The following is a 13,847-nucleotide window of genomic DNA, read 5'->3' as shown; positions in this document are numbered from 1 at the left end:
CCACACCACACCTCACCACACCTCACCACACCACACCTCACCACACCACACCACACCTCACCACACCACACCACACCACACCACACCTCACCACACCACACCACACCACACCTCACCACACCACACCACACCACACCACACCTCACCACACCACACCTCACCACACCACACCACACCTCACCACACCACACCACACCACACCACACCTCACCACACCTCACCTCACCACACCACACCACACCACACCTCACCACACCACACCACACCACACCTCACCACACCTCACCTCACCACACCTCACCACACCTCACCTCACCACACCTCACCTCACCACACCACACCACATCACACCTCACCACACCTCACCACACCTCACCACACCACACCACACCACACCTCACCTCCCCTCACCACACCTCACCACACCACACCTCACCTCACCACACCTCACCTCACCACACCACACCACATCACACCTCACCACACCTCACCACACCTCACCACACCACAATACACCACACCACACCACACCACACCACACCACACCTCACCTCACCTCACCACACCACACCACACCTCACCTCCCCTCACCACACCACACCTCACCACACCACACCTCACCTCACCTCACCTCACCTCACCACACCACACCTCACCACACCACACCACACCACACCACACACCACTGCTGTTACTCTGCAGGAGCTGTTTGCTCTGGTTTACAGTGACAGTGAACAGGAGGAGAAAGCTGCTTCACCTGGAAATGGGCAGCCAGAGAGAAGCTGCTCAGTGCTTCTATCTGAGGCCCAGGAAAGGCTGGGTGAATTGAATGGAGGCATCAGCCGGCCATCTGGGGGAGAAGATGTTCACTCGCTAGCAGCCTATTTCCACAGACTGCAGTGGGCAGCTCCTAGATGAGTCTGTATATCCATCCTATGTGCAGACAGAATTGTGGCTCTGGCCCCTGCTACCACTACTGCGCTCCAAAGGACACGATCTTTGAATATACCGTACGTGGGGAACTCGCTCCCCTAAGAGGCATCACTTTCAGGTGCAGTTTGATTTTCAGTCTCTAGAGTGACAAATGATGATAGATTTGTGTAACTTTTGATAATATACCTGAGCTACAAATAGATATGTATTTGATCTGTCCTACACATCTTCATTTCATGCAACATGTCTTCTGTGTGCAAAGCCTGTTTGAGAGTATTGATAGTAGTTCCTTATCAGGAACTGGAGTCCACCTGCTTGAGCTAATTAGGAAATCTGAAGAACAGGCACCCTTTAGGGCTGCAGCTCTTTGCCCCCAGCTGGACTGCCTGCCTGCAGACGGGCCGGGCAACTTGCTGCTAGAGTCCTTGGACCACAGACAAGACCGAGCTACAGCTCACGTCGCCCAGTTTCAGAAGTACATGTGTGACTGAGCAGCCCATAAGCAGCGGAAGCAAAGAAAAGCCAGAATGGGATGAAGCTTGAATAGATGAACTAGTTAGATGAGAATTTAGTAAAGTGTGAAGCGATAGCTGTGGATTCAGATCTGTCATGTATTTATTAGTGTTTGTATTACAGCTCTTAAATTCCTATAGCAAAGAACTAGGGTTTGCTGAATAAGTAGTCAGCTACAGGTTATTTCAGTATTAAGTCATAGGAGGCCAAAAAGTAATTTTTATAGGAATTTCAGACAATCAGCAGGAAGAAAAAGCCCCAAAGCCAGCATAACCCGTGGGCTGGACAGATATCTCTGAAAAGACAGAGCAGGTGCAGCCGTAACTGTCCACCCATTGCGGCCTCTGATGTGGTTGCAGTGTTGTCTGGATCAGTGTTGGAAATGCTGCTTCATTCATGGCCATGTGTGTGGCTCCGTTCTTATTAATTTGTCTTAGTGATGTGTCTTGGCAATCGGTGAACACCGAAGACTTACCAACTTGGTCCTGGTTGTAGTCACAGAAAGTAGTCTTTGACCACAGGGGTCTCCTGTTTATGTTTGTTTGCATTGCTGAACAGGAGAAGTTAACTAATGTTTTGTGGTTTTTCATCCTTTGCTTTGAAGTCACTGCACAACAGTGAACAGAGAATTCTGCTTCAGAGTCACCATTACAGAAAGTGCATCCAGCTCCGTCCCACAAAGTGTGGGAGATAATGGTGTCTTCTATGGACTTTCTACCCCACTAGTGCTGTGAGCCTTCTACCTCGAACTCACAGAGATCCGCCTGCCTCTGCCTCCAGAGTGCTGGGATTAAAGGCATGCGCCATCACTGCCCGGCCAGAGAGAAGAATTTTTTATGATTTATTTAACTTTATATGTGCAATGGTGTGAGGGTGTCAGATCACCCAGGAACTGGATTTACAATCACATATGAGCTGCCATACAGGTGCTGGGAATGCAAACTACTTCCTCAGAGCCACTGCGCCATCTTCCCAGGCCCTTAATTAAAAAAAAAAATCATGTTTCTCTGGCTGTGCCTGTGTGTGTTTATGCGGTGGCTTTTGAACTCACCAAGATGAAAGCACTCTAAAGGACTGGTTCCATATCTGGCAGCGTGGCAGGTGGATCTCTGGGAGTTTGAGGCCAGCCTAGTCGACAAGAGCTAGTGCCAGGACAGGCTCCAAAGCAACAGAGAAACCCTGTCTCGAAAATCAAAACAAAAACACAAACCAAAATAAATAAAATAAAATAAAACATAAATGAGAGAGAGAGAGAGAGAGAGAGAGAGAGAGAGAGAGAGAGAGAAAGAAGAAATCTTGATTTGTCGATTTACAGATAGGAAATAAGAAAAAACAAAGCCATAATGCTACCAAGATGACAGCCTAGCTGCAGGCAGGAGTCACAGGTGTGCTAGTTCATGTTGTGATGGGCAGACACTAATGCGTTTGGGACCAAAACCACTTAACTTGGAAATTTCTGGATGACAAGGGAGCCTGGCATGCCGTGAGGATGTCGCTGGCTGGTGCTGTGTGGTGGTCATCCGCTGCAGCACCCAGTAGTTACAGAATTGACTCTGAGAACAAGATGCAGGCTCTGGACTGTTGGGAGAGATTTCTGCAGAAATTCCATCTGAGAAGTTTTTATATTTGATATTTTTTAAAAGCAGTCGAAAGAGCAAAAAATGTATATTATAATTTAAAAGTATGCAAATGCTTTGAATGACTTTTTTATTATGTAAAATAACACGACTGAGGTGCACAAGTTCTTTACATGTAGGGTCTGTGCATTTTACAGGAACATCTTTGTTTTCATAATGCTGTAATGTTTACTTCGGCATGTTGGACTTTGTGATCCGCATGTCACAGTGTGTTCTAAGAAAGACAGTAAAGACTGTGGCAACTGCAATTTACTTCTGTAAAGGACTGGTCACATGTGGATCTGATTTCTGAATGCATTAGGGATGATTTTATCAGAGTACCTTTTCAGAAACTTAGATATTGTGAATACCAAAAGAGGCATTTTCTCAGCAAAAAATGATGGCTACTTTTGTTTTTTAATGATGAGAAAATAAAGTTGATTTTTTCCCAAAAATAGAAAATTATTAATATTACCATAGTTACTGACAGTATCTCTAACAAACTTACTAATTTCCCGGTGCAGTACTTACATTTTTTTCAGAAGGTGTCAGCATTATTTGTAATTGTTAAATTACCTCGTTTGTCTTGAATCCACTCCTTTCAGACCACGGCTAGTTCTAATGGCATCATAATCCCTTCGCAAATTTTAGCAAATAATATCCAGCAACATTTAAAATACAAGATAATATAAAATAATCAAGTTAGCCTTACACCAAAAGTACAAGGCTGACTGAACACCTGAAGACATTGATACTTTCCACTCATCATATCTGCATCTGAAAGGGAAAACGGCTATGTAATAAATGTAGAAACTCCAGTTACATAAAGTCAACAGCCAACATCACCCACAATGATTGGAAATCCAGTGTTCTCCCTATAAGAGCAAATGCGATGATGTAAGAGAAAGAGTTGACACAGGGCTTTAGCTCTGAATAGAAAACCTGGGGATAGACACCCAGACAAAACCCTGGAGATAGACACCCAGGTGAAACCCTGGGGACAGACACCCAGGTGAAACCCTGGGGATAGACACCCAGGTGAAACCCTGGGGATAGATAGACACCCAGGTAAAACCCTGGGGATAGATAGACACCCAGGTGAAACCCTGGGGATAGACACTCAGGTGAATCCCTGGGGATGGACAGACACCCAGGTGAAACCCTGGGGATAGACACTCAGGTGAATCCCTGGGGATAGACACCCAGGTGAAACCACGGTCGGTTTCTGACGATGGCACGTAAGAACATTTCATCCCAGGACAACTGATTTTAACAAGTGTTGAGGAAAATGGGGCACCCACATAAACCGGGAACCTTGATAATCATTTTGTAAATATACTCAAAGTGGATCTAATGCAAGTAGTTCCTTAAAACATCCTCAGAGCCAGCACAAAGTTGATGTATTGATTTGTAGAACAAAAACATTGCTGAATTAAACTTTTCTAAAATATTCTTTCAGTACAATTTAAAATTGAGGGTATATAGAAATGAGTTCCAACCTTGGAGACCACATTTTCATAGCATATATTCAATAAAAACACAAATATAGAATGTTCAAAATCACAAGCATAAAAATAGAAAACACACCGTAGAAAGGAAATGAAATAAAAAACAAAGTAACATATTTACCCAAGGTACTTTCAGCAGGTGCCAGAAATCTTGTTTTAGGATGGTTTTCCCAGCATTTTCTCCACTCTTCTTTGCTGAGGAGGGGAGTGGGGTTTGTGTAACGTCAGATCACACATTTTCACAGATTTCGTGTCTGCAGTTTGTGCTGGTCTGTCTCGGATGTCCCTTCTGTTTCTGTAGTTCACTAAAGTAGGTCCACCTATGCTGTGACATGCTCATTCACCTCCTGGTTTTGAGAATTACTTTTTATTCCCTGTAAAACAATAGAAAAACTTTTTCTACCACCATAGTTTCCGATACAAACTTAAGGTGTGTCAATCTGTTTATAATTGTGTGGTGTGTTCAACAGAGCTAAATTCTCTCCTGTAGGAAGGAACTGCAGCATACAGTATGTGTGAACGAGTCCCTCTGGTGGCAGTGGACAAAACAGCAACTGTTTTTCTCTGCGGAAATGTTTCATTGTTGCAAAAATGATGCTGACAAAACTGCTCACTGTATCTTTACTGTCAAGAAACAGCATTTTGCTCTCCCTTCCTCCCATTCCTCCTTCCTTTCTTCCTTTTTTCCTTTCTTTTTTACATCCTGACCCCAGGTTTCCTTCCCTCCTCTCCTAACAATCCCCATTCCTCTGTGTTCAGAAAAGGAGAGGCCTGTCATGGTTATCAATAAAACATGACATAATAAGTTACAGTAAGACTAATCATCTGTGGACACAATCCCAGTGTTAGGAATCACATAGGAACACCACACTACACAACTACTGCATGTATGTAGAGGGCCTAGGGTCAGTGCCTTCTCTGTGAGCCACTAGGAGCCCGGGTTAGCTGACTCTGTGGGTTTTCTCTTGGTGTCCCTGACTCCTATGGCTTCTATAATTCTTATCCCCCCTCCAAAGGATTCATCGAGTTCAGCCTCATTGTGATTCTGTTTCCATCCATTGCTGGACGAAGTCTCCCTGATGATAGCTGGACTAGGGAAAAAGCTGAGAATAGCAGAATACCATTAGACATCATTAATTTGACTTTTCACCAGTCCTCTTTGGTTCCACGAGGTCCTGAGGCTGCAGGGAGTGGCGGGGTGGCCTCACTCTCCTGGGTCTCAGGCTGCAGTGGATCCTTGGTTCCCACTCCACGATTTCTGCACCATATTTGCCCCAGCACAGTTTGTGTCCACACGACACAGGAACGACTACAGATTGAGGGATTTGTGGCTGTGGGTGTCCCGTTCCCTCCACTGCAAGATTTGCCTGGTTACAGGAAGTGACCAGTTCCGGCTACGTGTCTCCCTGGTGGATCCCTGGGAGTTCCCTTGCAGCAGATTCCTACCTCAGCCCCGAATGCCTCCATTTTCCAGAGCTCTCCTCCTCTATCCCCACCTGATCCCTGTGCTGTTCACCACCACTGAGTTCTTATCTTACCTGAGCCTGAGAATATCAGGGTTCTTTACGGCTCACATCCACTTATAAATTATTATAGACCGTGTTGGTCTATCTGGGTCTCGGTTACCTCACTCAGGATAACTTCAGTCATATTCACTTGCTTACAGATTCCATGTTGCCATCATTTCTAAGAGTAATACTCTATTGTGAACATGTATCCCACCTGCCTATCAATTCCTCAGCTGATGGACATGTAGGTTGTTTTTGGTTCTGGCTATTACAAATAAATACACTAAGAATAGTTGAGCAAATGTCCTTGTGGTGTAATGAAGCATTGGTTGTGTAGATGAGGTAGACAGATTCCTAACCTTCTCCATGTTCTCTCCAACACAAGATGTTATTTGTGCTTTGATCTTTGCCAAACTGACAGCTGTAACATGGAATCTTAGAGTCGTATTGACTTGAATTTCCATGACGGCCAAGGGTATTTTAAAACGGGAACTTTTCTTAATCTGGAGTGAGAAGCCCAAACTATAGACTAAGACATTCTTAACCATTTTTACAAGTTCAATGAACGTTACTGAAATAGACGGTACATGCTCTTTCGATATGACAATTACAGTTAAGGCTGAACATTCTCTACGTATTCTGCCAGGAAGACTGGATTTTTACACGGTCCCTATAAGTAAGGGTATTCCTGGGGCTAGGGCACTTCTTTTAAGGTTAAATCAATTTATATTTCACAGATATCTAAATGTCTTTAAGGAAACTTTATGACAAATTTCTGATTATTTTGTTTATGACACAAAGGTCTGGAATCCAGTGCTATACACTTATGTTAATATTAACGTTTTTCTCAGTGTAGAACTTTAGTCAGGCCCCTAGGCAGTGTCCTAACACATCGATGCACACTGCACAGGATCAAATGTGGTGTGTGCTCGCTCTCCAACTGCCTGCAGCTACGGCAGGGGACGCACGGGGACGCTCACTGCGAGGTCCACGAACATACACGTGCGGATAACGGGGTCACTCTGGGGAGAACAGGTTGACGACTGGTAACACAGGACTTTTGCATATTCAAAAAATTAACAGATTTAATGAGGCTGGGGGGAAATGAGCTCAGAACGCACACGAACAACCTAAAGTCACCGCGAGCCCGGTCCGAGTGAGGCCCCGACTGGGAGATTCTGCGTCACAGGATGAGATAGAAAACTGTGGGCACAGCGCTCTACAGTGGAGGAACACAGGGGAGGGAAACAGACTGCAGCGGGTTAGACTGGATCCCGAGGATTTAATTCTGGAAACGGAACCAATGTTTCCGAGAGTCGGGCAGACGGGAAGTCACCCACCGGGATCCGGGACAGTCAACACCGCAGGGTCACCCACCGGGATCCGGGACAGTCAACACCGCAGGGTCACCCACCGGGATCCGGGACAGTCAACACCGCAGGGTCACCCACCGGGATCCGGGACAGTCAACACCGCAGGGTCACCCACCGGGATCCGGGACAGTCAACACCGCAGGGATGCGGTCACGGGAGAGGCCGAGGCTGTGACTCCCGCGGCAGACGAGGGTGACGTCACCTGGGGCGGGGACGAGTGACGTCAGCGACGGGGCTGGGCCGCGTCTGTCACTCTGGACCCCGGGGCGGTACTTCCGGTCCCCGGCCTCCGCCTCCCGCGCCTGATTTGATCCCGAGTCAGGTGACCCCGTGACCCCCAGACACCACGCCCCCCGACCCCATCCTCTGACCCCCTGACCCGCGGGTCCTGATGACTTGGCGCTCAGTCCCAGGATTCCTGAGCCGCCCGCGGTGCTGAGCGCTGAGTCCTCCTCATTCCCGCGAGTGCTCATCGCGCCGTGCTCGGTCCCCCGCCCTCCCGGAAGTGCTCGCGGCTCAGAACTCAGGGCTCCGGCAGCCGCGGTGCTAGTGACTCAGCGCTCAGTACCCCCGGGTGCTATGCTCGGTGATCCCGCCCTCTCGGAAGTGTCCGTCGCCCCGCCCCTCCCATGCGGCCGTGGACCTGGGTGCTTAGGACTCAGTCCCCCCGGGTGCTGGGCTCAGTACCCCCGTTCCTGGACTCCCGGAAGTCCCGCCCGGTCACCGTGACTGACGGCCGCCGTCGCACCGGAAGCGCTGGCCCGTGAAACCGGAAGTGACTGTTTCTACAGGCCCGCGGCCTCCTACGCGGTCCGTGGGCGGGAAAAGGGGGCGGGGTCTGGAGCTCACGTGACCACACCGCGCTGACGTCACCGGCACCGCCGTGTTTACATATTTTTCGCCCGCCCCGGGTGCTGTGCTGAGTCCTCCGCCGCGGGGTCAGCGCGGCCGTGACCTCCGCCCCCGCAGACCCCGCCCCCTCCCCCGGCGATGACTGACACCCGCGGGCGCTCAGGGGGGCGGGGCCCCCACCCGGGGCCAAAACAAACAGCGCCGGTGCCGCGGCGGTCGCGCATTCGGTCAGCGAGCGCGCAGCGAACTCGTACGCTACCCGCGTGGCCCCGGACGGCACAAGAAGCGGAGGCGGAAGCGGCGGATTAGGGCTCCGGGGGGTAGCGGACGATCCCGCGGCGCCCCGAGGAGTCGATCGATTAACGCGCGAACTCCTGCACGAGCCACGGAGCCCCGGCCGCGGCGCCCACGGCTCCGGACGGACAAACGGCGACGACGAACTCGTACGTAACCCGCGCGGGGGCTCCAGGAGCGGGAGGGGGCGGCGGGATCGTAGGCGAGCGACGGAGCCCCAGCTGCGGTGCCCAACGCGAACGTAAACCCGAGTGTGATAGGGACACGGGGGCGTATGTTTGTGTGACGTGGGTGCTTGTGATGTAAGCAGGAATGACGTAAGCACGCATGAAGGCACACATGTAACATGTGAGCGTTCCTTACACACGTGACGTGACATAAGCACGCATGACGCGTGCGCACCGGCTCCCCAGGGCGATGTCCCCGCTCCCGGCCCTCGCGCTCCTCCTGCTGCTCCGCGCGTGCGGCGCCCGCGACCCCACGAGGCCCAACTTCGTCATCATCATGGCCGACGACCTGGGCATCGGGGACCTGGGCTGCTACGGGAACAGCACGCTCAGGTGGGACACGCGCGTGTGCGGACGTGGACGAGGGACGCGTGCGTGTGCCACCCGTGCCCACGCGTGTCCCTCCCTCCCCCCAGGACGCCCAGCGTGGACCGCCTGGCGCGCGAGGGCGTGAAGCTGACGCAGCACCTGGCGGCCGCGCCCCTGTGCACACCGAGCCGCGCAGCCTTCTTCACGGGGCGCTATGCAGTGCGCTCGGGTGAGAGTGGGCGGGGCCCGGAGTGGGCGGGGCCCGGAGTGGGCGGGGCCCGGAGGAGGCGGGGCCCGGAGGAGGCGGGGCCCAGAGTGGGCGGGGCCCAGAGGAGGCGGGGCCCAGAGTGGGCGGCACCTAGAGTGGGGCGGGGCCCAGAGTGGGCGGGGCCCAGAGTGGGCGGGGCCCAAAGGGGGCGGGGCCCAGAGCGGGCGGGGCCCAGAGCGGGCGGGGCCCAGAGGGGGGGGCCCAGAGCTGGCGGGGCCCAGAGCTGTGGGGCGAGCCACGCCAACCTGTCTGAGCCGGCCGGATCCGCCCTCCAGGCATGGCCTCCCACAACCTCCTGGGCGTGTTCCTGTTCACGGCGTCCTCGGGCGGGCTGCCCCCCAGCGAGGTCACCTTCGCGCAGCAGCTGCGGGAGCGCGGGTACCGCACTGGCCTGGTCGGTGAGTGACGTCACATGATCGGTGCTGTTTGCACGCATGATGTCTCAGAGATGACCTGTGACATCACGTGACCACCCCTTTTCTCACCTGTGAAGTGACATGACACATCCGTGACATCATGTCATTGACATGTGATCGGCACCTGACAACCCATGATGTCAATCATTTGCACCCTTGACTACATGCGATCTACACGTGACGACCTTGTCACACTCGTGATGTCATGTCATCGACTTACATGTGACCTATGACATCAGCATTTGCATACATGACAACAGTGATTGACACGACATCACCATTGGCACCCATGAGTACATTTGATTGACACGTAACAACATGTGACTATCGCCCCGCCCTGATGAGCGTGTCCCCCTCCACTGGCAGGGAAGTGGCACCTGGGCGTGAGCTGCCGCCACCGGGACGACTTCTGCCACCACCCGCAGCGCCACGGGTTCGAGTCCTTCCACGGCTTCCCACTGACCAACCTGCGTGACTGCATCCCGGGCTCGGGCTCCGTGTTCCACTCCGCCAGGCGCTGGGTGGTGCGTGTGCCCGTGCAGGTGCTGCTTGTGTGTGCGCTCACACTCGCGCTGCTGCACCGCCTGGGGCTGGTGCGTGTGCCCGTGGCAGTGATGGCGGCGCCCGTGCTGCTCGCGGTCACCGTGGCCGGTGGCTTCTTCGCTTTCTTGCACTATTTCCGCCCTGCGAACTGTGTCCTCATGACCGGGTTCGAGGTGGTGCAGCGGCCGGTGTCCTACGAGGAGCTCACACAGAGGCTCACGCGAGAGGCTGTGGGCTTCCTGGAGAGGTGAGCGCGGGGTCACGCATATGTCATGCATGTGCATAGCACATGTGAGCTATGTTAATGCGTGAGGTCTGGGGTTAGACCACTTTTCTGTGGTTGGGAGTGGAGTCTCAGGTTAGACTGCTGCAGGCGTCGTACAAGTCGCACTTCTTGCGCATGGTCCACATGGTTGATGCATGTTGCCAATCACACATGCATGTCCAACCCTGCTGCATGTCGTGTGTGTCATGTGTATGTTAATATCATGCATGGATTCCAAGGTTAGACCCTATCTGCCCTGTGTCACCTTCCATGGATCATGCATGTATAACGTGTCATGCTTAGGGTCGCAGGATAGACCACTGTGTGCTTGTTTTAATTTGTACACGCGTGTCTAAGGGTGGGACATGTGAGTGCACTCATGCATGGTGTCCAAGCCTAGACTGCATCTGTGTCCCTTGTCGCATTACATATATCATGCATGTATGACACATGTAATATCTGAGTTTTGAGGCTAGACCCCCTCCCGCCTGCAGACACACGCACGCACCCTTCCTGCTGTTCCTCTCCTTCCTCCACGTCCACACTGCGCATTTTGCGGCCCCGAAATTTGCCGGTCGCAGTCGCCATGGCGTCTATGGGGACGCAGTCGAGGAGCTGGACTGGAGTGTGGGTGAGTGTGGCGGGGCCTGGAGGACATGGGATGGTGTCACGTGTGTGATTGTGATGATGTCACGTGTGCAATTACATGATGATGTCATGTGTGTATTTGTGTGATGTCATGCATGTTGTTACGTGATGATGCCGTTCGTGTGTTTGTGATGTCATGTATGTGATCAAGTGGTGATGTCACACTATGACTGCACCCTCCCCTCCCCCACAGGGCAGATCCTGGACGCGCTCGACCGCCTGGGCCTGGCGAACGACACGCTCGTCTACTTCACATCTGACCACGGCGCCCACGTGGAGGAAGTGAGCGAGGAGGGCGAGATGCACGGTGGCAGCAACGGGATCTACAAAGGTCGGGGACGCGGGGCGTGTGTGCGTGTTGTGTGATTTCCGTGTTTGTGTGTGCTTCCCATGTATGTCCTTGACATGACTTCATGTGTGTTACTGCGTGTGATTGGTGGATGAGGTGATTGACCCTCTGTCCTGCGGCACAGGTGGCAAGGCCACCAACTGGGAGGGCGGCATCCGCGTGCCTGGCGTCATCCGCTTCCCGCGGGAGCTCGGCCACGGCCTGGAGCTGGCGGAGCCCACGAGCCACATGGACGTCTTCCCCACGGTGCTGGCGCTGGCGGGGGCGGAGCTTCCTGCCGATAGGTGAGTGGGGGCGGGGCTTCCTGTGGGTGGGCATGAATGGGGTGGGACTTTCTTCCCGCATCGCACACGTGTGTCCCCGCAGGATCATCGACGGTCGGGACCTGATGCCGCTGCTGCGGGGGACGCGCATGTGGTCGGAGCACGAGTTCCTCTTCCACTACTGCAACGCTTACCTCAATGCCGTGCGCTGGCGGCCACAGGACGGTGAGCACACGCGTGTGTGCGTGACATCAGATTGTGTGTGTAAAACAGGGCACATGTGTGAAATAGGTCCCGCGTGTGTCACCTGTGTCGTGCGTGTTCCCCGCAGGCTCCGCCCTCTGGAAAGTCTTCTACTTCACGCCCAACTTCGACCCGGGCACCAATGGCTGCTTCTCCTCCCACGTGTGCCCCTGCTTCGGCAAACACATCACGCGCCACGACCCTCCACTGCTCTTCGACCTCACACGTGACCCCGGCGAGCGCCACCCCCTGACCCCGGAATCCGAGCCGCGATACCACGCGGTCCTGGCGGCCGTGGGGGAGGCGGTGGCCGCGCACACACGCACACTCGACCCCGCGGTGCCCCAGCAGCTGTCGCTCAGCAACCTGGTGTGGAAGCCGTGGCTGCAGCTGTGATGTCACTTGACACATGTGTGACCCCTCTGTAACTCCGGGGTCATGTGATAATCACGAATCCCCTCCCCCCAGCACACGTGAACACAAATGAAGGATGCGGGCCTCGCACACCCACCACACATGAAGGACACGCACTCACTGTCGAGCGCGAAGACACACGCTTGTGAAAACCCCACCCATGTGAACCCCGCTGTCCGGCTTGTGATACACGCATGTGCTACAGTCTTGACTCAGGTCTGACACACGTGTGTGAGCCCCACGCGCACATCCCGGCCAGTTCCAATCAGTGTTTCCGTGAAGATGGCGTGGAATCCTGCACTGCCCGACATGCATGTGCGAGTGCCAGGACACATGCAAAATCTGCACTTTATCATTATTTTATTTTCCTCTCATTTTGACCCCACGTGGGACCTGGAAGAAATGAACTCACGAGTCCCATCCGGCGTCCACGGTAAAGGAAAATTTTAACACATGTGAAGCACACGATCTCGTATTTAATCCCCCCCAACACTGGAATAAAACGACACTGGCGATGAGGGCCCTGCCGTGTGGAGTCCGTGATTTCCATTCTGGGCGTGGATGGGATTTTTGGGGTGATGTGACGTTACATATGTGAAGCCAGTGCGACATGTGCCGTCACGCGTGTGTGGGGCAGGAAGTCCCGCCTACCCTGGGTCACATCCAAGTCTATCACGTGTGCTCAGCCTGTCGTGTGTGTGGCAGGAGGGGCGCCAGCCTGACCCTTGACCCCAGGGAACCTCAGGAGGTGGGGCCTTGCTGCATAAATTAGCGGTCACATTAGCATCTGTGTAAATGAGCAGCCACCCACCTGTTCAAGCTTTGGAGTCTGTGCATACATTACAGCCCGATTTACATATATACAAATGAGGGCCACATCACCCAACCTGGGGTCGAGCTGTAGTTAGATAATTACGTGCATAAATTGACTGCCCGATTTACCTATATGCAAATGAGCATTTGGTGGCTATGGGGAGTTTTGTGATTTCTGCTTAATCATGCACATAGATTATAATAAATCTGCATAAATTACAGGTTCATTGACATAAACATGCACATAAACTATCATACCATAACCCCATCATCATAAAGGTCTTGCTGATTAGCATACGCAAATGAGCCTCCGCAGCCACATGCGTATGCAGCGATCTCATTCACATTTATGCAAATGACCCCTGCCACAGGGCCTGGGAATCCCTGTCCAACTCCTCATAGCACACGCATGTATTCGTCCCTGAGTTTCCCTCACAGAAACACACAAAGCTTTCCGTGAAAGAAGCATGTTTGTTTTCACGTCTGTTTGCA

At 52.7% G+C, this 13,847-nt stretch overlaps 1 protein-coding gene and 1 long non-coding RNA gene across 3 annotated transcripts; one reads left to right on the top strand and one right to left on the bottom strand.

Moving 5' to 3' along the window:
- Positions 1-658: 658 nt before the first annotated feature.
- On the bottom strand, positions 659-7,780 carry LOC142849441 (uncharacterized). The gene is made up of 3 exons (XR_012910576.1): positions 7,419-7,780; positions 4,692-4,944; positions 659-3,839 (listed from the first exon to the last, which is right to left on the bottom strand). It is a non-coding gene; the product is annotated as an uncharacterized LOC142849441 (long non-coding RNA).
- A 531-nt stretch (positions 7,781-8,311) lies between these two features.
- Positions 8,312-13,062, top strand: Sts (steroid sulfatase). Of its 2 annotated transcripts, none has more exons than XM_075971566.1 (10): positions 8,312-8,746; positions 9,011-9,157; positions 9,241-9,362; positions 9,677-9,799; positions 10,184-10,607; positions 11,120-11,256; positions 11,467-11,604; positions 11,747-11,906; positions 11,989-12,110; positions 12,217-13,062. In XM_075971566.1, exons 2-10 carry the CDS (start codon positions 9,015-9,017, stop codon positions 12,522-12,524), a joined length of 1,677 nt encoding a protein of 558 aa, XP_075827681.1. In that variant the 5' UTR covers positions 8,312-8,746; positions 9,011-9,014; the 3' UTR covers positions 12,525-13,062. The 2 variants fall into 2 exon arrangements, with proteins under 2 accessions (XP_075827681.1, XP_075827680.1); XM_075971565.1 differs by having other exon boundaries at positions 8,674-8,746; positions 8,980-9,157.
- The last annotated feature ends 785 nt before the right edge of the window (positions 13,063-13,847 follow it).

The sequence above is a fragment of the Microtus pennsylvanicus genome, chromosome 5 (assembly GCF_037038515.1).
Source record: "Microtus pennsylvanicus isolate mMicPen1 chromosome 5, mMicPen1.hap1, whole genome shotgun sequence".
Classification (NCBI taxonomy): Eukaryota; Metazoa; Chordata; class Mammalia; order Rodentia; family Cricetidae; genus Microtus; species Microtus pennsylvanicus.
Note: the sequence above shows the minus strand (reverse complement) of the source record. Positions and strands in the feature narration are given on the sequence as shown.

Bases quoted from the DNA above. Each gene is read 5' to 3' on its own strand.
- Sts (XM_075971565.1), top strand. From the start codon at position 8,985: ATGACGCGTGCGCACCGGCTCCCCAGGGCGATGTCCCCGCTCCCGGCC. The intron at 9,800-10,183 runs GTGAGTGACGTC...CTCCACTGGCAG, and splicing joins GTACCGCACTGGCCTGGTCG to GGAAGTGGCACCTGGGCGTG. The intron at 11,257-11,466 runs GTGAGTGTGGCG...CCTCCCCCACAG, and splicing joins GGAGCTGGACTGGAGTGTGG to GGCAGATCCTGGACGCGCTC.